General features: G+C 43.4%; 1 protein-coding gene across 5 annotated transcripts in view; it reads right to left on the bottom strand.

Moving 5' to 3' along the window:
* Positions 1-656: 656 nt before the first annotated feature.
* ZNF462 (zinc finger protein 462) overlaps positions 657-23,686 on the bottom strand; it is an 88,215-nt gene continuing 65,185 nt past the window's right edge. For all 5 annotated transcript variants that reach the window (XM_015653197.3, XM_015653201.3, XM_015653202.3 and 2 more), the window contains 6 exons: positions 18,086-18,350; positions 15,460-15,596; positions 10,016-10,239; positions 7,513-7,645; positions 2,988-3,102; positions 657-2,068 (listed from right to left, as the gene is read on the bottom strand). In XM_015653197.3, the coding sequence (XP_015508683.1) occupies positions 1,867-2,068; positions 2,988-3,102; positions 7,513-7,645; positions 10,016-10,239; positions 15,460-15,596; positions 18,086-18,350 (1,076 nt within the window). In that variant the 3' untranslated portion in view covers positions 657-1,866. The remainder of the gene's footprint in view (positions 2,069-2,987; positions 3,103-7,512; positions 7,646-10,015; positions 10,240-15,459; positions 15,597-18,085; positions 18,351-23,686) is intronic.

The raw sequence follows: 23,686 nt of genomic DNA, 5'->3' as shown, positions 1-23,686 counted from the left end.
TTTTTTTTTCTCTTTTTTTTTTTTTGTTCACAATCAGAACATACCATGGGCACTAGATCCTGTATTGGCCGCTCAGGCAAAATCCCCAAATTGAGTTTATATAGGCTTTCTAGCCAAGGAGTAGTTACAGGATCAGCCACTTAAGGTATGCAGGTTCCTATCCATTCTACACTGATCCCCTCAATGCTAAAAAGCTAAGGAGGAGGGGAAAAAAACTCAGCAACTCCCTCCACTGAATCGAGTTAAAAGTAGTTCTCCAAGGCTCAATGTCGTGTGTAACCAACTCACCTCCGCTTGCAAAAAGATGTGTTAACAGACAACCCCTCCCTCCCACCACACCAAAACAAACAACAACAAGGAAACCAAAACAAAACAAAAAAAAAAAGCCAAACAAGAAAAGAAACAAGGAAAAAAAAATAACCAAAATAAACAAACACGCACGAAACCACAGACGGAATTTAAAAAAAAAAAAAGGAAAAAAAAAGAAGAAAAAACAAACAAAACAAACAAAAAAAAAAAGGCAGCCAATCTCAACGAAAAGTTACTGGTGTGAGACTGATCGATGTTAATATGATAAGCAACAGAATGGTTATGAGGACCCATGTGTTTGGCCCATGAGCTGCATAGCTGTGCTGTAAGTTTGGTTCTTTAGTTTGTTTTTTTTTTGTTTTTTTTTTTTTTTAAAGTTAAAACGTCTTTGTTATCTCCATATGTTTAAAATTAACGAGGACAACGACGACGACAGCAACAACAACAAAAAAAAAAAAGGTTCTATTCACAAGATCTAGTCTCCTTTCCCTGACCCCCACTCAAAAAGAAATACTCATTTTTACATGAGAAACTTAATTGTGCTGTATTTGTAACACCTCAGGCGGATAGAAAATAAAACGTGTGGCAAACAAAACCGCACAATCAGTCACATGAAATCTACCAAATACTAAAATTATAACTGAATACTAACAAACAGCTTACCTGGAATAAAGGATGACAATTCACAAACAGTTATCTAGGAATTAAAGTATCTCTCTCTTTTTTTTGTTTTTTTTTTTTACTAAAATAATTAAAAAAATCACAGTATTTTAAGAAATAAAACCCACACTGGGATTTTAAGCACAATTTGTTTTTCCTTTCTTTAAAACTTTTTTAATTCTTCCTCCATTCACCACCTTGCCCAGCAGTCTCTCTACATTTAACCACAACAACAACAGGTAGTACTGACAAATGCAGAGATCTCCCTTGGTTAATTCTGAGGTACTAGGAAACAGGTGACTGTTTTAAGCAAAGCAGTTTCTGTTTTGTTTTCTTTTATTTTTTTTCGTTTGTTTTCTTTTTTTTTTTTTTTCTCCCCTGTGGTGGTTTTTTTTTTTTCCACTTTTTATTTTTTTTTTTTTTTTGATTTTTTTTTTTTCTCTCTCTTTTCTAAAGCAGTTGCGTTCAGTCTGGAAAAGCGTTACGTATTAAAACTAGAAAAACGCACACAAACTTGTGCGTCCAAAAAGTTGTCCCCCCACCACTTCTTCCACGCTCACGACGCTTCCACTCATAAAACAATCGAAGTCTCCACTGCAAAGCACGATGTGTAATGTAGGAAAAACACGGGGAGTTGCTTCATTAGTCCAAGATGAACATAACTTCCCATCGTCAGATCCAGGAGGGGGCAAAAAAAAAAGATGCAGTGATGTAATGGAGCCACTTATTCCATCACTTAAATAACTTTAATATACACACACTCACACAGGTACCAGTGCTTTGAAAATAGATCATTCAGTCCTAAAAGCAGCTTTATTTCTTCCTTCAGCCCTCCCCGCCCGCCCTGCCCCGCTCATCACTGTTCAAGTACTGTCGATTAGAACCACACCAAACGCTTCATTCGCTTTTGGCCTCCGCCGTGTCCAGGAGAGGTTGGTCAGCAGCCACCATGCTGTCCGCCGGTTCCCCGCCGTGGGAGTAGTCCACCACCATGGTCTCGATGCCTTCCTTCTCCTCGGGCAGCGTGCTGGCCATCTCCTCCACGTCCTCCTTGGGCTGGCTGTCCTCGCCGCTCCTGTGCTTGCTCTCGTTCAGCGCCCTGCAAGGAACGGCAGTGCTCGGGCAGGGGCCACGGCAAAGCCAGCCCTGTGCCTGCCACAGGAGCACGGACAGCGGCAGGTTTCCAAAAAGGAAGCCACCACACCGTGCCACTGGCCCAAAATGAGAGGCAAAGGAATGAAGGTGCTGGTGGGAATCTGTAGCCCTGAAACGGAATCTCTGTCTGCTCTGCGCTGGGACGGATTTGGATCAGAGGGAAGAATTCCAATTGTGGCATTTGAAGTTTATTCTCATCCCCCTGGTCCCTTGTAAACAGGAGACAGCAAACAAAGGAGCACATTTCCCAAAGAGCTAATAAAATCCAACAAAACTTTTCACAGGTCGCAGCATTTCAAGTACTCATATTCAGACCTACATTCTCTTAAGGGCAAGAGAAGTTATGGTTTCTCATCCCAGTTAACCCACAATGCTGTATTCAGGTGATCCCCACATGTCAGCAGCCTTGAATGAAATCTACTCTTTGAGGAAACTCTAGAAAAAGCAATCTCTGCTACCAGTGAGATTTACATCAAAAGAAAGAAACAGATTGCTCCAGAGATACATATCTGTGATATGCATCATCCCACAGCATGCAAACTGCCCTAGAGAGGAAAAGTTTTCTTAAAAAATTAACAGCACACTTAGGGGAAGTGAATCCTGGCCAAGAGGCATTCCCCCAGGGACAATCTTAAGTTTTAGAATCACAGTTGAACCCTAGGGTTTACAGCCACCCTGGGCAGCAGAGTTAAAAAAGGATGTAGAGACATCCCATGACTGCATCCAAAGAGAGGTTTGGTCTTCACAGAACTGTGTTTGCATTTATTGCAGCTTTCTGGGAGGGCAGGGATGGGGTGGGGGGGAATGTCCAGAGATCTCCTGACACCTTTTTCTGTTTGGCAAGGGAACACAAAACAACTTACATGCCATGCCTCAGCACATGCCGCTCCCACTCGGAGCCCTCGGTAAAGGATCGGCCGCAGAACTCGCACGGGAAGCGTTTCTCTGGAGCACTGCTGTCAGGAAACATCATGGGATCTGAAAAACACAGCACAGCCTGTGAACTCAGAAATTCCAGGCCAAGAAGGGACCACTGTGACACTACTCCAGTCCCATCTGCTGCACCTCTCATTCCAGAGAAGCAAAAGGACTTTCCTGTCAAACAACTGGGAAAATGCAGCTCCTGAAAAGGAAAGTGACATTGCAAGTGACAAATCCCATCCTAGGTCTAAAAGCATCTCTGCCAGTAAGGGTAACAAGTTACCAGTCCCTGCTCCTCTATTTCAACAAATGAAGAGACTGTGGAATTTAAATTCTAAACCAGAACTGCAAAGCTTAGGACTGAAGTGGCTTGAAAGCAGAATCCAAAAAACCCCACTCAAGTCCATCCATATTTTTGGAACTGGCAGCACAAACTTCAGGAAACATGCAGATTTGGTACATTTAACACGTGATCCTTGTAAAAGATCATGAAGCCTCATGGATTAAGTCCTGCATCTTAACTGCAAAGGTGTTTCATGCCATCCTAATCTTTTACACAAAGTGCTTGGGGCCTCATTTGCAGAAGTGTCAAGCACCTTGTGATGTGAGTGAAGTCACTGGCAGCTCAGGGAGTGACATTCCTGAAAGCCAAGCTCCATGTGAACACAGCCTGCTCTGACAAAAGATGAAACATTTTCTCACAAATTAAGAAGATCACCGCACCACCATTGAAAATAATTGCATGAACTATCTCACTTGATTCTTGTGCTGGAAATGAGACAGCACCATCTGCTCAGAGCATTAATTCCTTAGCAGGGATTATCTTAAGCAAGAAATCAACAGAATGTCTTTCTGACTCCTCCTGAACTACATAATAAAAGAAAAGGGATTTTGCTTAATTTTGGTTCTGATCTCTGCTCACTTGATTTCTTCTGTCTCAGACTTTGTTCAGGATCAGTCTGTGAACTCAAAATTGCTTGCACATTCCCTATTATCCACACCTAAATCCTGCAAATGCATTTTTGTGACAAACTTCTCACTAGTTAACCTTTACTTCAGCTTTATATGGAATGGTTCTTGACACAATTTTTTAGGACTCTTCCCGTGAAAGGAGAAAAAAAAATCCACTTTGTATTTCTTATTGTTGGGGGGCTTATTTATTATGGGGTTAAATATCATAAAGCTGTTGTGTTGGGGAACACAAGCAAATGCCACAGTTTACATCTGGATTTTTAACACCTTAAGCATGGCACAAATGTATAAACACAGACCAGTCATGACACAGGGATAAATATTTTTGATGGGTAATAGTCTTAGAGGCAGATGCTGCTGATATTCTCTGTAAGAATACAGCTATGGATGGAGCTTGGAGCAAACCTGGGATAGTGGACCTGGGATAGTGACCCTGACCATGGCAGGGGCTGGGACTGGATGCTCTTTAAAGGGCTCTTCCAACCCAAGGCAGTCCATAATTTATACTTGCAAATCCCATGAAGTTTAGCAAGTGTTACTCTAGTAAATCCACCACCTCTTCAGACAACACTGTCTTGTTCATCCTACTCGCCAGGAACTTTTGCCTCTAGGGATGTGAATTTTGGCTGCTTCCCTGGAGGATTATCAGAAGCTGGTCTTCTCTGGGTCCTGCAGAGGAGAAGCAACAGACTGCACTGCACACACACCTGACCTCTCCGTGGTTTTGCTCTGTCACACCTACAAGCACTCATGGACATTTAATTTTTGCCTATTATGGAAAAACACCTCTTGATATGCTAAGACCAAGACATAAAGATCAGTAACAGCCTCTCTGAGACACAGTTCTACCTGGGTGAGCTGGCCTTGGCATGGTCTATGCCAGACACTTCGTTTTTCCCCACACATCTCCTTTTATACTATGCCCTTTACCACAAGCAAATGACTCCTTTCCTTTGCCATCCAAGAGTGCAGTGCAGCTCTCCTGCCCAGCTCTGCCTGTCCACATGGACAGTGGCCTTTGGTCCAAGAACCCACTTAAAGAAGCCACAAGCTCTTATTCACATTCACAGTAGTGCACAGAGCAGCTGTGGATCTAGGGAAGAAATCCTGATTCTCCCCAAATCACAGACCTCAGACAGATGCTTGGAGCACACAGAGGAACTCTGAGCAAACCCCACTTCCTGCTATCACCAGAAAGGCTGGAATTGTCAGATGCACCCCAGCAGCACCCAGGACTGCAGAGTTTGATGTGGCTTGAAAGCTGTGACAGCATTAGCCATGGTGACAGGCTCTCTTTGAAATCATGGGTCTGGCTCTCTGCTGTCAGGGCAAACCATTGCTGTGGCAGAAGGATCTTCTGAAAATGCCTAGGGAGATGACAGCATGCAACTTAGCATCCTTCAGTCCCTGTCTCACTGGGACATTTTCCAAAGAATTTTGCACCTTCAGAGTGGTAATTCACACAATTTGTCTAGGAAAAACACAATAGATACAACGATTTCCTAATATCCTAGTTGTAGTAGTCATAACCGTTTTCTGCATTTTCTACCTATTTTACCATAACCTATTACAAATGCTTAAGAGATTGAAAAGGAGGAAAAAACCCAACAATGGTGAAACATCAACTCTGCAGGCCAGAGAAGAAAGAAATGCTGCAAAGCAAACCTGGAAATATGCCTGATTTTTTTAGGCTGGTCATCTAAACAACCATGCAGAAATCGTTTTAGCCAGTCACAGCTTAAAGAAAACAGGGACAGAGGTGACCAAAAAAAAAAAAAAAAAAAAAAAAGTACAGAATCATCAAGATGCTGCCTTGCTTAACTCTGAAAGGTGAGGATAACACATCTATTAACTCTTGTGCATGTAAAACTTCCAGCATGGAAGGCGGTGTTTTTATACTTCCAGGGTGTAACCTAAAGCAAATTTAAGCAATGAACTTCACCTTGGGCTGCCCCCCTTGCCCTGTGGCACATTTGCAGGGATTTGTGGGGCTTGGCAGAGAGCACTTTCTTCTCCTTGGCCCGGGCACCACAGCCCCCAAGGTCACCTCAGCACCTGTGCCTGTGTGTAATGCGAAGGTAATCCTCCCAAGGACAGCTTGACTCCTCACCCCCGCTAGCTGTGGGTCTACACACAACATTAATCAGCCTGCTGCATCTGCAGCTGAGGTGAGCTGGTGCTTTTAGTCAAATCATGACACAATTATTGCTCCAGCCATGAGGCCGAGAGGGTCGGAGCCGTCCCCGAGAAATGCCGAACTCAAACGCACGTGGAACTGACATCCCTCCTCTGACTGTTCTGCTCTCTGCCTAAGACCTTGTGCAGGATATTTCTCATTAAAACATAATTGGTTTCCTACCCAATTGGCTTGCATTCTCATTTAAGTTAAAAGCCATCACTAACAGCTCTTGAAGTGCTGCTGATAAGCACAAACATGAATTCATGCTGCAGGGACACAAAATAAAGCCCAGGATGCTGGGGTCTTGCTATTAAAATCTAGGAAGCATGATCTGAACTCCCCTAGTTCTGTAAACTACCTGTGAATCCAGAAATGGGAATTTTTCAATGCCTGAAAACATGTACAGAGACTTTTTTTTAAGCTGAAAAATCAGGAGGAAAACATTCACCAAATGTGGTGGTGTACCTTTAGCTGAAGTGCACAGGACCTGGCTAAGTGGAGTTGTCAGTATCAAGAACTGGGCAGCCTGTTTTTCAAACCATGAAGGCACTAAAGAGATAAAAGAATTGTTGCATTGTTGCACCAGACAAAACACCAGATACTGGAATAACTTGCCTTTCATGGGAGAAGTCCTTGGAAAGGAAATCCTTCATTCAATTAACAGAGAACTTGCTTTTTCTCTGCTGATCTAAATTCAACCAAACCAAAAGTATATGGCCTAGCCTTGTTGAAGTTGGTGGGATTATTCTTAGGTACAAACCTAGGCATATTTATAGCATATTTAAATATAAAATGGTACAGACAGGTCGGCATGGATGTACCCTGGCTCTGGAGCTGCCAACTGCAGCAACTGCAAGCAGGACTGTCTGACAAAGAGTGATGGGTCAGAGAGATAAGTAACAGCCCATAAAGCAGCCTTCATCCCTCACCTGGACTGTGCCAAATGCAAGCTGGAAACTGGTTACCAAAACAGAAAATCTGACAGGCCACTAAAATAGACTTACATAGTTTTCCAAGCCCCTGTAGATGTTATCTGAACAGGGAGATTAGTCACAGATGCTATCTGTGCTTCTGTGCTTCCTCATAGCATGTATTGTCTCTGAACAGACAAAAAACTTGTAAGAAGGATTAGAAACACAATATTCCCAGAGGAGCTGTGTCTTCAGGAGAGCCACATTCTGTTACTGCTCCTGTTCCTGCAGAGTATGTGCTGTCCACTCAACAGCTGACGTGGCATGGCTGGATGGTGAGGCAGGTCACAGTGCCCAAAAAAACACATCAAAAAACCCCCCAACACATCAAAGAGCTGCACTGACCTCTCTCTTGAGCTTTGGGGCTTAGCTCTTCTTCTTTTTCTTCTTCATCACTGCTAGAGCTCTCTGTTTTCCCTTTCATTTGTTCCAACTGGTCCAAGTTAACCCGTCCAACCAGCTCAAAATTACGACTCACCTTTGAAAGAAACACTTCTGTTAGCACTCAGCACAATCACCAACCAAACAGAAAAATGGCCACAAATGCAAAACAAAACCGAGTACACCCCAAAAGTCTGTTCAGCTTGAGGTGACATGAGGTCCCCAAAATCAAATTAATACCCATTTGTTTCCAGTGGCAGTGATTCCTCCATTGCTGTTTACTCTGCATTTCTCATTCCTGTGTTTTGGAAATTAATGAGATTCAGCAAACCCCCTTCATTTCTTCATCCAAGATGTAAAACATCAAGTCGTATCCTCATTTTTATGGCATTATTCAACCGCTGTGATCAAACACTGCTACCACACATCCACGCTGAAGGGAAACTCTCTGTGACGGGTTCATTCAGCTTTATTCATGAAAGGATGGTTCTTTTTTCCACTAAGCACATGGCTGCTGTGTGGCACATACACTCTCACTCATTAATAACAGATTAATTTTCATTACGCCAGGCTGCAAAGTGCTTTGCAAACTGATACACAGACTATAATGGGAACACTTCACCCAGCAGTCAAATTCAGCTAACCCTGGGGTGAAATGCACCAGCTACTTAACAGCTCACAGCAGCAGTATGAAAGGAGCAGCTCAGGGCACAGAAGTCAGGAACTGCACCACATCCAACAGGAAGAGCAGAGCAGCAGCCCAGATTTACAGTGGAGGCAGAGAGCGTGGAGCGTGACCAGGACACTAAGGCTAATACTAGCTGGATGACAAGCGCCCTCTGAGCTCATTGATCACTGCTGGGAAGGGTTTTGGATTCATCTTTCATGCAGAGAGACAGCCCTCCAGCAGCACAGGCACCGAGCCACGCAGGCAGAGGGGATGGAGACGGAGCTGCGAGTGCAGCACAACGCGTCCTGCAAGAGGCTGAATGAAATATCAACACCCACTGACTGCTTTTTACCCCTCTGTGGGAAAGGAAATGCGAATGATCCCGAGGAGGATGGGAAGGAGGCCCTAGGATACATCTAAACAGCAATACAGAGGTGTGAAGACTCCTAGCACCGGCTTACAGACAGCTGTGATGAGGTTCTCTAACTTAACACATCACCCACAGAGGTTTTAAACAAACAAGACCACATACAAGGCACTTGATTCAACTCAGCTCATGTAAAGGAACTCTTTTTAAGGTGCAGTAGACAAACTGGGTAGTATCTGAGCCCAGAACTTAAGACAAAAATTGAGAGGTATAATTTACCTACAAATAAAAAAGGGAAACAATACCTTAAACTACCAGCACCACCACTGCAGATCCAGATCAGAAGGGAGAGCTAAGTTAAGGGAATGATCTTCCCAGCCTGATGCACTGAAAAAAACCCAAGCAATAGCTCCTCCTGAATACACCAGGCACCTTGCTGTGATGACCAGGAGCTGTGGGACTCCTTCTGTACCATTTGAATTGCAGAAGACTCTCCAGAAGTAATGAAGATGGCAGAAGAGTCTATGCCAACACAGACTAACAAAGTTTGATTTTATAAGATAGCCCAAATATTTTTTGAGCAAGAAAATGCTGTTTTGTTTTTTTGTTTTTTTTCAGGGACTTCTGTTGCTAACACCTTCCATATATATTTGGTTTTAAGGAAAAGGCATTCAGTCAGTGCAGCTTTTAGTGAGGCAGCTAAGCTCCAACAGGTGAAGGCATATAGCTGCCTCCTCTGGAAACCTGCCAAGGAAGCACTCTAGGAAATATTCCAAAACACATCTCAGTTCTAGAAGTTAAAGAGTTTCACAGCTACGGAAATTCAAAGCTAACAGTCAGTGGAAAGCCTTTAATGACTTCTCAAAGACTGGAGCTGGTATGCACTCAGGTAATCCACAGAAACTCCAAAGTAGTCTCAACTGAGGACCTGGTTAGACTTGTTGTTTATCTTTCCCTTGTTAAATGTGAACGGGGATGTATAGACCTCTTTGTTATTAAAATATGTGTGGCATGTCACTCTGCTGAAGTTACCAGAGCAATCCCGTGTTTGGAATCTCCTGCCTTTTACAGGGGCTGAATCACACTGCCTCGGTATTGTCCCACAACCCTATCCCCACCCCCATTTAAATAAACCCAGCACACACAAGAGCCTTTTCCAGATAATCACACTCTGCATGCAGCAGTTTGCCAATTCTGATCAATCCAAACAGCTTCAGAAACTATTATTTTTCAGTTTCTGAAGAAAAAAAAAACGAAAAAAGCAGAGAGAAAAATGAGAAAAGGAAGTGCAACATGGGGTTAGTGCTCATGTTTGGGGAGGGAGAGGAAAAAATAACCCATGTCAAGTTGGCTTGGTCAGACATGCAAATAAACCAGTTCAGTATTTGCAAAGGCTACATTGCCACAAATCAAAACTAACTGGGTCGTACCTTGTGCTCATCTCGAAGGTGAGCATCCAGCTCCTCTGTGTGTTTGGTCTCATAGTAGCAGAGTTGGCATTTGTAAGGTTTCAGTTCATTGTGCTTCTCTATGTGCTGCTGCAAGCTCTCGTCACTGGAGCAGGTAAAGGTACACTTGTCACAGCGGAACACGACTCCCTGCAGGTACTTGGACAGCTTGGAACGGCAGACTTCAATGGGAACGACCCTCTCCTCTGTGGGGACAGCACAACATCCACTCAGTAACACCAGGAAGAGTTTCCCAGATCCCCCCTGCCAGGGCAGGGTTAATCTCCACAAGCTACAAATGCAGGTGTCCTCTGTGACTGGGTGAAGAGGATGGGAATGGAAGGTTCTGGGCCAAGTCAGACTCCATCTGTGAGTCAGAGGAGCAGAGCCCAGGAACACAAAACCAGCCATAAATCAGCCAAGACCAAAAGTGTGTTTTTGTTCAGTACTTGACAGCAGCTGGGAACTGCTTCTAGAAAAGTAATAAACAGGGGAGCTGCAGGGTGTGCATCCCAAAGCATCACACGCTGCTGCTGGCTCTGCATGAATTGGAGCTGGTGTCCTCACCATCACACCCAAACCTGCCCTCTGGGGACTGAGAAGGTGAGCAGGGCAACACCCCTCCCTGCAAAAAAAAAGGTTGTGCAAGTTCAGCCAGCAGCAGAAACTTCCCAACATACCCAGAGCTTTCAGAAAGCCCAAACTCTGCAGGCATGATGCAGGGAAAATGCTCTTGCTGAGTTTTTAAACTCTGCACTCCCTCTAACAAAGCAGTGATGTTTAACAGAGTAGCAATTAATTTCGGTCATTTGACACAGCCAGAATCTGATGTGCCTCAACACTCATCTGCTGTGGTTCCCTCCACGCTGTGCACACAAGAGAAACCCCAAATCTGACCATTTAGAGGTCACCAGCAGATCCTCATTAAGGCTTTTGTTACCCAAACTGGCATTTTGAGCTAGAACACTTGAAACTCAGCACTGTTCCTCCTTATGGAGGAGCATTTAGAAGCATACTAAAGGAGGGTTTTGATCCTCCTCATCCAGGCTCATCCCCAAGGACAGGAGTGAAAAAAAGAGGCCTGAATCTCTTATGGTAGACATGAAGGCTGAAGGAATGTGAGACGTGGCAGTGCACACATGGATCGGAGCCAACGGGCCCTTTCTTCTGGTGAGGAGGGTAAAATTACATCCAAAGACAACTACAGAAACACACATTCCCTTTACAGTGAGACTTTCCTCTACAGCTCAACAAAATATTCCATCCTGCCCAGCTTCTCCCTGAGCACAAAACTTATCTATCTCGTAACTTGCTCTTTTTGAAGTTTTCCCCAAAGCTAAGCCCTAATAAAAAACAAAAACAACACAAAAACAACAAAGCCAAAAAAGAACCAAGAAAACAAACACCCAAAGACTTCTGATTCTTTTCCACACCAACAACAGCTTCTCTAACTATAAAGAAACCAAACAGTGGCCATTCAGGGTGGAAACAGGGGAGGGGAGAATAGGGTTTAAGACACAGCAGAATTTAAAACTTCGGTGTTGAGATCACTAGAAAAACTTTTTACAAGGTTGTTGCAGCTGTGTGCTTTTGGATTCTCAGAAATAAGTGACACAGCCAGTTTCAGAAGTGCAAAAGCCAAGTGAAGTTTTCAAAAACAGAAATACTAATTAAAATATTTTAACATTTACTCTTCCTCTAACACCTGGCACAGATTAAAAAAGCTAAAACATGTGATGGTATAAAACTTTAAATCAACCAGTCTGAGGTAAAGCAGCATGCTCTTATTCACATTAACAAAACCTATTACCTCACAACCACACACACAGGCTGCCCAAATCAAAGGCAACACAGAGAAGAGGGAAACAGACACAAATACCAACTCTAGGTTGAAAGATTTCAATTTCAGGGAATGATTTATAACTTTTGCATTATTGTATTCATGTCAGTGAGCTTCCTCCAAGCTATGATTTTGGAACTTGCAGGGCTACCTGGATCTGGAACGTTACATTTCTTATGGTGATGCTCTCACCTCCAGCTTGCCCCTGCAAAGCCCTGTTTATTTAATTACTCATTTAGAATGCACTTATCATGTCTGGACAACCAACAAAATTACAGCAAACCATACAGCCCCATACAAAAACTGAAGAGGTAGCTTCTTTACCCCTGTGAGACTCCTTCAGAGTTCATCAGTGTCTACTCAAAGACTACTGTAGACAGCTCACAAAAAGGTGCCCTGACTTGTGGAACAATTCTGTGACAGGTGTAATTGAAAAATTAACAACAAAATAAACACCTAACAAAAGCATCATCTTGTTTTAAGAAATCAAACCCTTCCATTAGACTAAAATCCAGGCCAGTTGTCTGGAACTATCCCTGAAAAAATCAAGGAATTAACTTGATTAACTTGCAGGGACATTAATGACTAGCTGTGAGCAGTACTGTAACCCAAAGCAGACATACATTTTTTGCTCAAGGCACAAGAGAGTTCAGGACTCTCTTAGTCCTTTCTCCTTGTAAGGAGAAACCTTTACTCAGCAACACACCAAAGCATATATAAAATATTCCCTTCCATCAAAAGTAAACAAAAAACCAACCCAGTCTTATTCACAGACCAATTACTTGGCCATCTTGGGTTTTGAAAATACACATTTTTGCTTGGAAATCCAAACTACACTCACAGACCAAGAAGCATTTGCATTCTGGTAGTCAAAAGCAAGCACTGCACAAGGGCTCTGCACATGTCAGTGAAGTGGTATGTACAATGGAAAATGCCAGAAAAAAAGCATGTGCAAAGAATCAGGATCTGCAGCAAGGAAGCCTTTGGGGAGGTAGGTAAATTTGAAAATTTATCTTAAAGGTTGCTATTCAAAAGCATATGGGTGTTATTCTCTGATATGGAAGAAGAAAATCACTAGTTCTCCAAAAGAAGGATAAGGAAGAAAAATGCCCAAGGATTTAAAAGTACAACCAACGGTGAACTTGGAAAGTTGCATTCAGCCTTGGAAAAACACCAATATACTTCAAAATGCATGAGGGGAATGCTACTGGAACAGATAATATCAGGAAAAAAAAAGGTGGTCAGACATTGGAAGGGGTTGCCCAGGGAGGTCTGGAGTCCCCATCTCTGGAGGTGTCCAAGGAACACCTGGAAGTGACACCTGGTGCCCTGGGCTGGGGAAAGGTGGGGACTGGTTGGATTAGATGGTTTCAGAGCTCTTTTCCAACCTGTGACACACTAATTATATTGTCCAGCATAAATTAAAGTGTAACATGCTGCTAGATCAGGAATTCTCTGTCTCCTCTTGCCTGCCATAAAGACCAGGATGAACTAGAGAACCGAACTTCTCCTCACTGACCTGCAGCAGCCTTTGGCTGCGTCAGCCCTCTGGGACAAGACACCTGTAATGACTCTGTGCTCCATCTGTACCCACAGATGGGAGGCTTTAGTGTCCTGACACTGCTCAGGGGCAGGTGGTACCTGAGATAAGCTCTTGGAACCTCTTCTTCTTCAAGGAAAGCAAAATTCCTTGCCTTATTTTTTTTTTCCCCCCTCTCACTAGGCATTCAGGCTTTTAGCTGATACTGCTTTAACCCTGTGAAATTCAGCCTCTGCAGCCACTCATTAGGAGGCAAATATATTCTCCATTTTGAGCACATGCTGTTTCACCAAGGATTAGGGGGTGCAGCAACTCGAAAGTAATGCAAGAATCACACATCTGTAAACATGCCTTTTGCACAAAGGGAGCATTAACTACGAATGGATCAAGTCCTTCACTCCTGATTTTACATACTGCACAACTCCATCTGCCTCAAAACTAATTTTCTTGGGCTGCAGCTCAGGGTTATGCCCTTGCTTTGCCAATGCAATGGCCATAAAACAGGAAGGCTATCTCAGACTACATTGACTACCCCTCAGTCTCTCTCCCAGTGCATGTTAAATCTTGTCAAAATCATCTGCTTCAGCTGCCACACAATTAAACACAACAGCAGAGGGCTGTTTTTTACCTGGATATATGCGCCAGAAATTACTCTAAATAAGAACCCTGGACATGGGATGTCAAAGAAAACCCTCTTGTGGCCCCTGGGACTCTTAATTCCATTTGCATTAAAACTTAAGATCCATAGTTTCACTCACCCAGGAGGTGACAACCACCTTTCAACTGGGCAGAAACAGCTCTGCAAAAGCAGTAGAGCTGCTTGAGCTCATGAAGCGCTCTTCTGCAACATTCCCATGATGGAAAATACCCTAAACCCATCCAGTTCCCCCTGTTTGAAAAGTCTGGCATGGTCTGCTGGAGCCCTGGCACGGCCACAAAATGGAGCAAACTGGGCAAAATCTGACACGGCAAGGCCTTCAAAGATGGGAAATAAAAGCCAAAGCATCGTCCAAACCCTTGCAACCAAATGTGGCAGCTCTGTGATGTGCTTTCTGAATCACTGGCAGGTAATGTCCCCAGATGTTCCCTCAGAGCCAGCAGAAAGAAATCTGAACTCTGCCAAGCTCACTGCGCTGGTACAAGGAGGACTTTGAGCTACCAACACTGAGAAGTGGTACGCTACACGGAATTACGACAGCGCTTGTCACACCAGAATCTCCTCCAGGAAAAAGATGGCATGCAAAACCTGTGTTTGCTCACCACCAGTACCCCACTGTGAAACTCTGCCCAACCTGCAGGCAGGCAGAGTGCCATCCCAACACATGGGTTTGGATTTCGGCAGCCAACAGACCATCCACAAGCATCAAGTGTGATAGCTGTGGGCAGGAATCCCAGCCCAGAGAGCCCAAACTGCTGTCTCTTCTGAGCTAGCAAGCCCACAGTTAATAGAATATAGAAATCCTTAATCCCACTTTTAGCAGGCTTTTAAAAAAATAATAATTTAAAAATGGAGAAGTGTAAACAGAAAAGGAGTCTCAGAGTAAAGCAAAAACTGAGGTAATTATTTTGTCCCTAAGAACACCGAGGAGAAAATACCCAAGGAATTTATCAAGGGATATTTTGAGGCCTCTATGGTTAGCTGATAAACCTTTTGGGTGAGTTTATGATAGCAAGGCCTTTAAGATTAGAAGGGACAAGGGCAGGGCACAACTCTGGCCTAGATCAGAGCTGCAAATTAGGGCAACTCTTGCTAAGCACGTGTTTGATGGCTGCTCACCTCTCTTGAGGGAAAGCTTAAAAGCTATCCCAAATCTGCCCTGTTTCATCACTGGCAAACCTCACATTTTACTGGAAACAAATCAGATGCACCTTACAGAAATGAAACAAAAGGATAACCAAGGGCTAGTGACTCCTTCAACATATCTGTCCTCATGCACAGAGAGAGAGGAAAAATTTAATGCAACCAGTCTGACATAATGGAAGCAGACCAAGGCACTGTCCAGCATGCCCCTGAGTGGACACAGACACGGACACGGACGCTGTTACCTCTGTGCAGAACTATGTGGTCAATCATGTTGCGTTTGTATTTGGTGTGGTAGAGACAAAGAGGGCAGCGAAGGTCTTTGGGTCCTTCCTCGGGGACTGCCGAATGCCCGGCCTCCACGTGCATAGTAAAAGCAGATCTGTGAGAGAGGAGGGGAGACAATGGCAGCAGTCAGGAGGGGAGCACGGCTCTGTCAGGAATGTGTGGTGTAAAAAGGTGCAGATGCCGCTCAGCCCTGTCGGCGCGGCCCCGCAGAGGGGCTGCTCACGTGAGCGACACATGAGCAGAGGAATCCGCAGGCTCCTAGCCTCAAAGCAACAAACACTTGTGACAAGATATTCTGCTGCATGGGCTGCTCCATATAGTCACACTGTTATAGCTGAGATAGCAAAAGAATTCCCATCCCTCATGCTCATTATCTGTCTTCAGGCTGAAACATCCAGTGCACTTTCTCTGGCGAAGGTTAAATTTTTAGTAAGTTGAACAAAATCTGTCAACTGTTCTGGACTTGCAGAGAGGAGGACAAACTTATTTCAGGCAGAAAACATCCTTAACCATCTTGATCTAACCAGCTGAACTGTTCAGATTGCGGGTACCAAAGGGATTTGTGTCCATAGTGAGTTTGGCACTGACTGGTGTAACTTTCAAAGCATCAGCTGTAATGATCTGAAAACCCAAGACTTAGAATACTGTATTTATTAGTGTGGAAGAATGAATGAATACTCCACAGTACTTTTGAGCCAGAAATTTCATGCTTGCATTACACTGGCTGCATGCTTAGAAGTTGCAAGAGATACGCACAACAGAAGAAATTTACTGTACATCCACCTAACCACAAGCCCAGCTACTGAAATCAGAGCTGTCTCTAAACTTGGGGCACTTGGTAATTTTTTCCTAAAGTAGCTGATAAACCTTGCAAGAGCTAAGGGGCTTGATGCATTGGACAAGAGTAAAAAAGTGGCTTTGAACCCAATCCAGCAACCACTGGATTCTGCAGGGGTATTTCTATCAACTTTGGTCACTGCCCTCATACTTTGAAGTTTCTAGGGTGGCTTGAAGAGGGGATTGGTATGGTTTTAGGGGTTCTTTCTGCCTCTTCCTCCCCTTTTTTAAGACAGAAAATAAGCTGCTATGAATGGTTTTAAATGCTGCCTGACTTATAATATAAAAGTGAAAGAAAATGGCACTTGCATGACACAGACTGGACCTGTAAATTTCTGGTAGTATTTAAGACAGAGAGCAATCAGGATAAGCAGCAGATTTTAACATGGGGAGAGCAAAGATGAAGCAAAAAATGGTAGAGACATGTAACTAGAGGCTGCTCCCATGTGGATTCTCTCAGGTTTGAGCTCAACATTTTCTTCAACAGAACTCCTTCCCTTGATCCAGTCCTACTGTTTACTGTCACTCTTAACAAGTTGAAGACCTCAAATGTCAGCTGAGGGTGTTATGCTTGAGGGCCCAGCAGATCAGGAGGAAATGATGAACTGCACAGGTGCCTTTTTCTCTTTTCTTACAGAGGAGTAGCTAAAAACAGACACACAAACAAACAAACACACAAGGCACTGAACCTTTAAATTTAAATAATTGGGTTTTCTGAAATGTCTCTGGATGCTATCAAATATTCCAGAGAATAGCATCTTTCCATCATTTAAGCTAGAAAGATTGGGGGGAAAATAAAATTACATCAGAAGGGTTTCTTCAGTAAGGTGATATAAATTCTCCTGTCACTGTGGGACACCTGATTGTCCCATGTCTCATGCTGTTTGCATGTGGAAATTACATTATTTCTGCAGAGAACATTTTCACACTTACAGAGAAAGGAATTGTGATAGTTTTTGATTCTCAGAGAAGTAAGGAGGGGTGTAGCAAAACTGCCACCTTGGACTACCAGAGGGCAGACTTTGGCTTGGTTGAGAGAGTCCCCTGGGAGCCCATCCTGCAGGATAAAGGAATCCAGGAACACTGGATGTTCTCCAAGGAGAAAATCCCAAAGGTGCAAGAGCAGATTGACTCCATGTGCCACAAGATGAGACTGGCCTGACTGAACAGAGAGACAGGTCTGGAACTTGGGGAAAAAAGGAGAGTTTATGACTTTTATAAGAAGGAAAATGCCAAACAGACAATGGGGATGTTGTGAAGCTGTCGGCCTCAAGTTGCACTAGAGGAGATTTAGATTGGATGTAAGGAAAAACTTCTTCCCAGAAAGGGTTGCCAGGCATGGGAACAGGCTGTCCAAAGAAGTCACCACCCCTGGAGGGATTTAGAAGATGTGCAGATGTGTCACTAAGGCTTAATGTTGGGATTGGCAGTGCTGGGTTAATGGTTAACTTGATGATCTTAAGGGTCTTTTCCACCCTGAACAATTCTACGATTCTGAAACCTACTGCAAGGACCTACTGTGCTGTTGTCTGCAGCAGATGGCACCGGCTGTTGTGGGAGAGAAGAAAATGGATTACATGGATGCTGCTGTGATCTGGCATGGCATTTCCTCTGCTCCTCTCCCTGGTCAGCAGTGGCCATGTTCCTGCTAGCTACAGACAGCTCTCAAAGACCTCAGAAGTCTTTTCAAGCGCTAAAAAAAACCCCCTTTACGAGCCCAGTTCATCTGCTTTGCACAGTACTTACTTAAAGCCTGTATAAAAGGAACAATCTTTGCACTTGAAGAGCTTTTTCCCTCCGTGCTTGTCGCGGTAGTGGCGCCGGATGCTCTGTATGTAACCCGAAGAGAACTCGCAAAATTCACAGTTAAGGATGGCTTCCGCTTTTTCCACTCCTGCAGCACTCCCAGAAAGTGGGATTGGGCTGATGTTGTTGTTGTTCCTGGCCAAAGCTGCAGACTGGTAGTGGTTCAACTGCTGCTGAACATCAGGAGGCTCCGAGTATGAAGAGTCTGCAGGGAAACACAGAGAAGCTGTTATTCCAGGTGGATTCACAAACCTAAAAAAGGTTTGATGATGCCTGCTCCAGAACTTACTGGCTTTTGGAGGGGGTTGATCAAGCTGTTGGTTATGAAACTAATCCTGCTTTCTGAAGGGATTAAGAGGTGCAGCACTTCTTAATCTAATTTAAAGTGCATCCTACAATTTATAAGGTGAGCAATATAAACTATGCTTTTTTAGACCTGATTTGGGGAGGAGTGACACATTTAAATTAAAGTGGTCTAATAAGAACCCTGATTTTAAAACACTTAATTTTTTAAAAATTAAAGTTAAGCCTGTTAATCATACTGCCAAATGTTTTATGTGTTTGGCACATAAATCAGACCAGATCCCCCCAAATATCTTCTGCCAGCTTATACAAGGTGAAGATCTGGCACAGGATGCATGTAAATAATCTATCTGTATGGAAAAAAAGGAAGAAAAAAAAGAAGAAAAATAAATGGATACTCTTCCCTAAGCATGCTGATGATGTTAGAAATTAAATGATCGTTGGGGGAAAAAAAAAAATTAATCATAAATTCCAGTAAAACAAACTTTCAAACCACTATTTTGCTATATAGTTATATAGTTTTGCTATACTGAGAAAAAAAAGATCTCTAAAGACACATCCCTTCAACAAGTGAGCAGAACTCTCTGCCACACCATTTTAATGGCATGTGGATGAACAGAGTCCAGAGATGTCTCAGTACTGAAACTGAAAGCTGTAATATGTTGGTTGGATAGCCCAAAAAAGGAGTGTGGGGGGAGGGAGGGTGGCGTTGAACCTTTCCCAAAACACTGCTTGAATGTGGAGGTTAGGAATTCATCTGCTTTGTTCCACATAACCCACAGCTGCCCATGAATGGCACAAATCAAAGCAGATGAATAAAGCACAGATGAATTTCAGTGCAATTTTCCTGAATAGAAGACAAAAGGCTCTTTTCCTAAGCTTTCTAGAAGGGGGGAAAAAAGCAAGGGGGCTGTGGGGGGGGTGGAGGTGGGAGGGAAGTCAGGACACAAACTGTACCAGCCACCTCCTGCTTTGATGTGCACTTCATTCTCCAAAGCTGAATTCCCCAAGGCTAGATAATGTAAGAATTCCCTAACAGACACACATTTGTGGGAACTTGACACCATCCATTCCAACCAATTAGTATGGGGAAACAAAAGGCAAACACGCCTATACAGCACTGAGTGTGGGGACTTCTCCACCTGTCTTCAAAAGAGCAAAATGCTTGCTCTTTCATTTCCCACTACCACAGGCAGGGGTTACACATGCCCAAGAAGTGAGTAACAAATAATGGCAATAAAAAAAACCTCCAAAACAAACCCTGAAGCAAAAAAAGACACAGCAGGTAAATGTCTCCAGGCTCCTCTGGCTTCACCACCAGGTGTACATAGCTAAGAGAAAGGCAGAGACATGAAAGATTCTGGTAAAATGAATGAAATTTGGTTTTGTTTTTCTTATCCAGGCCCCATGAGCTGAGTGAGGCTGGGTTACAATGCAGCATTTATTGTCTCTTGCTTCCACCACTTCCACAGCACATTTTTTTCACCAGGAGGGCTCACAATGAGCTCCACCTGTTTAAATGTCACGGCTTTCCTTCCCTCCTGTTTGAAGCAGGCTCCCCACATCCCTTACTTTGGCACAGGACAGGTCTGAGGAACTGTAAACCCTCTGCAGAAGGCTCTTTTCTCTCAAAAGCAGCACCTGTGTGCTCACCCTCCTTTGGAACAGACCCTTGAGGGCTCAGAGGGGATTTGCTGACTCACTTCTCAGGGCCACCAGGTCCAATGATTCTAAAAGCTCAACACACAGTTAAGACACATTTCCTGGCAAGGGCAAAGCAGCCTAAAAAGAAAGTTAATAGCATTGGAAATAGTTTTTTGGGTTTTTTTTGTTTGTACCTTTTGCTTGTTTTGTTTGTTTTTTTGTTTGTTTCTCTGTTTTGTTTTGTTTTTAATATGTAGAAGTCAAATTACTCTTAGGGTACTGAAGTCTACTCTGTGGCTCACTTGTTCTCCTCAGGAAGAAAGGATCAAAAATTTCCACCACATCACCAATGTTCCTGGCCAAAGCCCCAGAGATACCCATGGCTAAGAAAGCTAAAGGTCTAAACACAGCTCTCTTCAGGAGAAAGAAGTTTTGCTGCTGTCTGCAAGATCTACTGTACTTCAGATGTTTTCACTCCTCCTATCATCTGGTGCCTATTATTCCAGCTTTCAAACTTTGCATGGGTTATTTATACAGCCCTGTGGAATCTGGTATGTGAAAACTGCAGAAGTAGATAGCTTCATGTCAGTTCCCACACACAAAAACAAAAAAAAAAAGAGCTCATCAAGTAGCTTTCCCTATCATCAGGAATAGCCAGAAGAATATTCTACCTTTCACACTGGCCACCTTGCAAGCTTTTAGTATATTGCTCCACTGCACTCAAAAGAGCTCTGATATTTACAGGAATTAAAAAAACCCAAACATCTGAAGGGTTTTTCTAGGGAGTTGTACCCTTGAACCATGGTAGCATGCACGGCCTAGTGTGCTCCTTGCCTTCTCCCTTGCCAAATCCTTTCATTACACTTGCTGCAAACTTGCTGCAGTGCAAGATTTAGCACTTCCTGAAGGAAAACACGGAGGATTAACACATGTGCATAGGGCTTCTGTTGGGTGTCTGAGAACCAGCTTTGCCAGACAGCTCTCCTGGCATGAAGGTGCAGCCCAGCTCCACCAGGAACACCCTGGACAGAGCCCAAAGCTGGCTGAAGGCACGGCAAGTTTTCCACTGGGTTCAGCGAGCCCCACCTTCATCCTGCCCACTCCAAAACCAGCAGAGGCAGGGGAACGACAGCAGCTGACCTCCAAAGATGCATTTTGGCACACAGCACGGAGCAAATTGCCAGCAAGTGACAAACACTGGATGGGGGTGAGCTTTTGGATAGCTTTTTTTTTTTTTAATTTAATTTTTCAGAAGCTGTGTCGTAGAGAAGGGCCAGGGGTTGCAAATCCGCAGCCACAGAGCAACAGCATGAGCTTTAAAAACTGCACTTTTCCTTGCTCTATTCCTGCTGGAAGGGTGGGCTAATGTTCCAGGCAGATTTTGGAGGTGCTGCCCCAAGAGTGGAATGCCAGGCTGGAGAACGAAGGAGAGGGAGGATTTTCCTTCAGAACTGACCCAAAAACTGAGTCATGGCCCTACACAGTGCAAGTTCCACCTCTTCTCTTTCCTGCACCCCCAAGCACAAAGGGCTGGGAGCACTCTGGTAAAAGTGTTAATAGCCTTGGCCTAGAGCAGGAAGAGGGTTTAACCATCCAGGTCTGAAAAAAGCAGAAAAGGCCCTAAAAGCCTACAAAGTCAGAAAGCCAAAAAAACATTTAAAATAAGCAAAGGGAAGATCTAAGAAAATTTGTATTAAGTACATGTGAAACGCAACGGCGGTGAATAAACACAAATGGAAGGGAAATTAAGAAAAATTAAACACCAGGAAGTACCATTGACATTTTAAGGAAAAAAGGCACTGTTTTTTTGGTTTTTTTTTCACTAAACAGCCTTGAGGTGGCACAAGAAAATAAAGCACATTCATATATGCAATGAAAGGGGAGAAAATGGAACTCTTAGCCCTGACTAATTTTAAACAATCAAACAAACAAGAGAAGCCCACACCCAAAACACTGAGATTCCTTTTTAAAAACTAGTTTTATTCAAAATGAATGGAAGGACCTCATTGTGCAACTCCAAAAAGCAAGGTAACAGCATAGGATGGTCTGAGATAAAATGAAGGACACCTACAAGGTGTCTTTTGTCAAGAGGCAGAAATTAACAGGGATTTCTATAGCTCAAAATGGCAAGAACAGTGGCAAATGCTGCAAGTCTCAGTTCTGACACTTTGCATATGACACCTACCTACAAATTACCTGCACAGGGTAAATAACAAGACCAACAAATGATGTAACCCATGCCAACACCTATGGATCTAAAAGGCATTATTGTTCCTTAACCCAGAAGGGCGTTTTTATACCCAAAAGTCCAGAAGTTGAAAGGAAAGGAGGAGAAATGATTGCCCATGTGGTGATTTATCAACACACCTGTATCTAAATTACATTCTGGTAAGGACAGGCAAGCAAGTCTGACTCTCACTGTGTCCCTCCACAGCACTTCCAGAGTGCCTAAAACACTACAATGCCTGGGCAGGGATGTTGTCACCCTGAAAACTTCATCCAGAGCACAGTCCCAAAGTCTGGGACAAATGAGTCTGCCAACAAATCTGGAAATTTCTACCTCAGCCAGGAGAGCAAGGCATGACAGTCATGAAAATTCAGCTTGATTCCCTGCGTACCATGGGGTCACACACTGGGGAAAAATCGTACAAATAAAATATACAATGAAAACCCACCACAGAAGCAAAATGAAAATCCAAGTTTCACTGAATCCTGTGTAGTACACAACATGTTTGAGACACCAAAATGAAAACAAAACTTTGGGATCCTTCCAGGAGAAAAAATTAAAAAAAAAAAAAAAAATAAAATATGCAGCTTCAGATCCTGAACTGAAAACATAAATTTAGACATAAATGCAGTGATGTTTCAGTTGTTTGTAGGTATTTTCAGAGGTATCAATGAACACCATATGCAGCAGCAAAACACTTCCAACAAGGCTCTTAAACCAAACAATGACAGCCCAGAAATTCACCCAGACATGTCTAAGTAAGAGACACTGAGCAACAGCTGAGAAACAAGAGGGAAAAGGACTTACTACAGGGAGGAAATTAAATCTGTTTAGGGTGGACAGAAGGAGACATATGTAATGTAAACACTTCCATGCCTTCACAGTGATGGATAGGGGTGGAGGGAGTAGCACTGCTCAGGAAAAGCAGCTGTTGGAGTGCACTGGAAAGTGATGTTATTGAATTTACAGAATCTTAACAACTGAATAGCTCAAGGACCAGGAGGAGTCACTGGGAGATGAAAGAGAAGACACCATGCTCTCCTGGTATGCTCACACAGAAACACCAACCAAAAGAGAGCAGTTTTTTTGTAAGGACAGTGAAGCTGGGGACGGAGATGTTTGGCTCATGAGATTAAGGAAAAAAACCCAAAGGGAATGTGTAAATAACAGAAAGTGCTTAGTAACGCTTTGTGAGGGGAAAAGTGGAAATTAAATATTAATACAGGCCTATGACATCCTGGATCTGTGAGGAAATGTTCTAGGGAGACTAAGAGGAAAGTATTTGGAATGCTCTTTAATTTTATCCAAATTCATTCATAAAGAGAAAACTTCTATGAAGAAAGACATTAAAAAATTCAAGGATTTAA

This window comes from Parus major, chromosome Z, assembly GCF_001522545.3.
Source record: "Parus major isolate Abel chromosome Z, Parus_major1.1, whole genome shotgun sequence".
NCBI classification, from domain to species: Eukaryota; Metazoa; Chordata; class Aves; order Passeriformes; family Paridae; genus Parus; species Parus major.
This window is presented reverse-complemented; position numbering and strand designations above follow the sequence as displayed.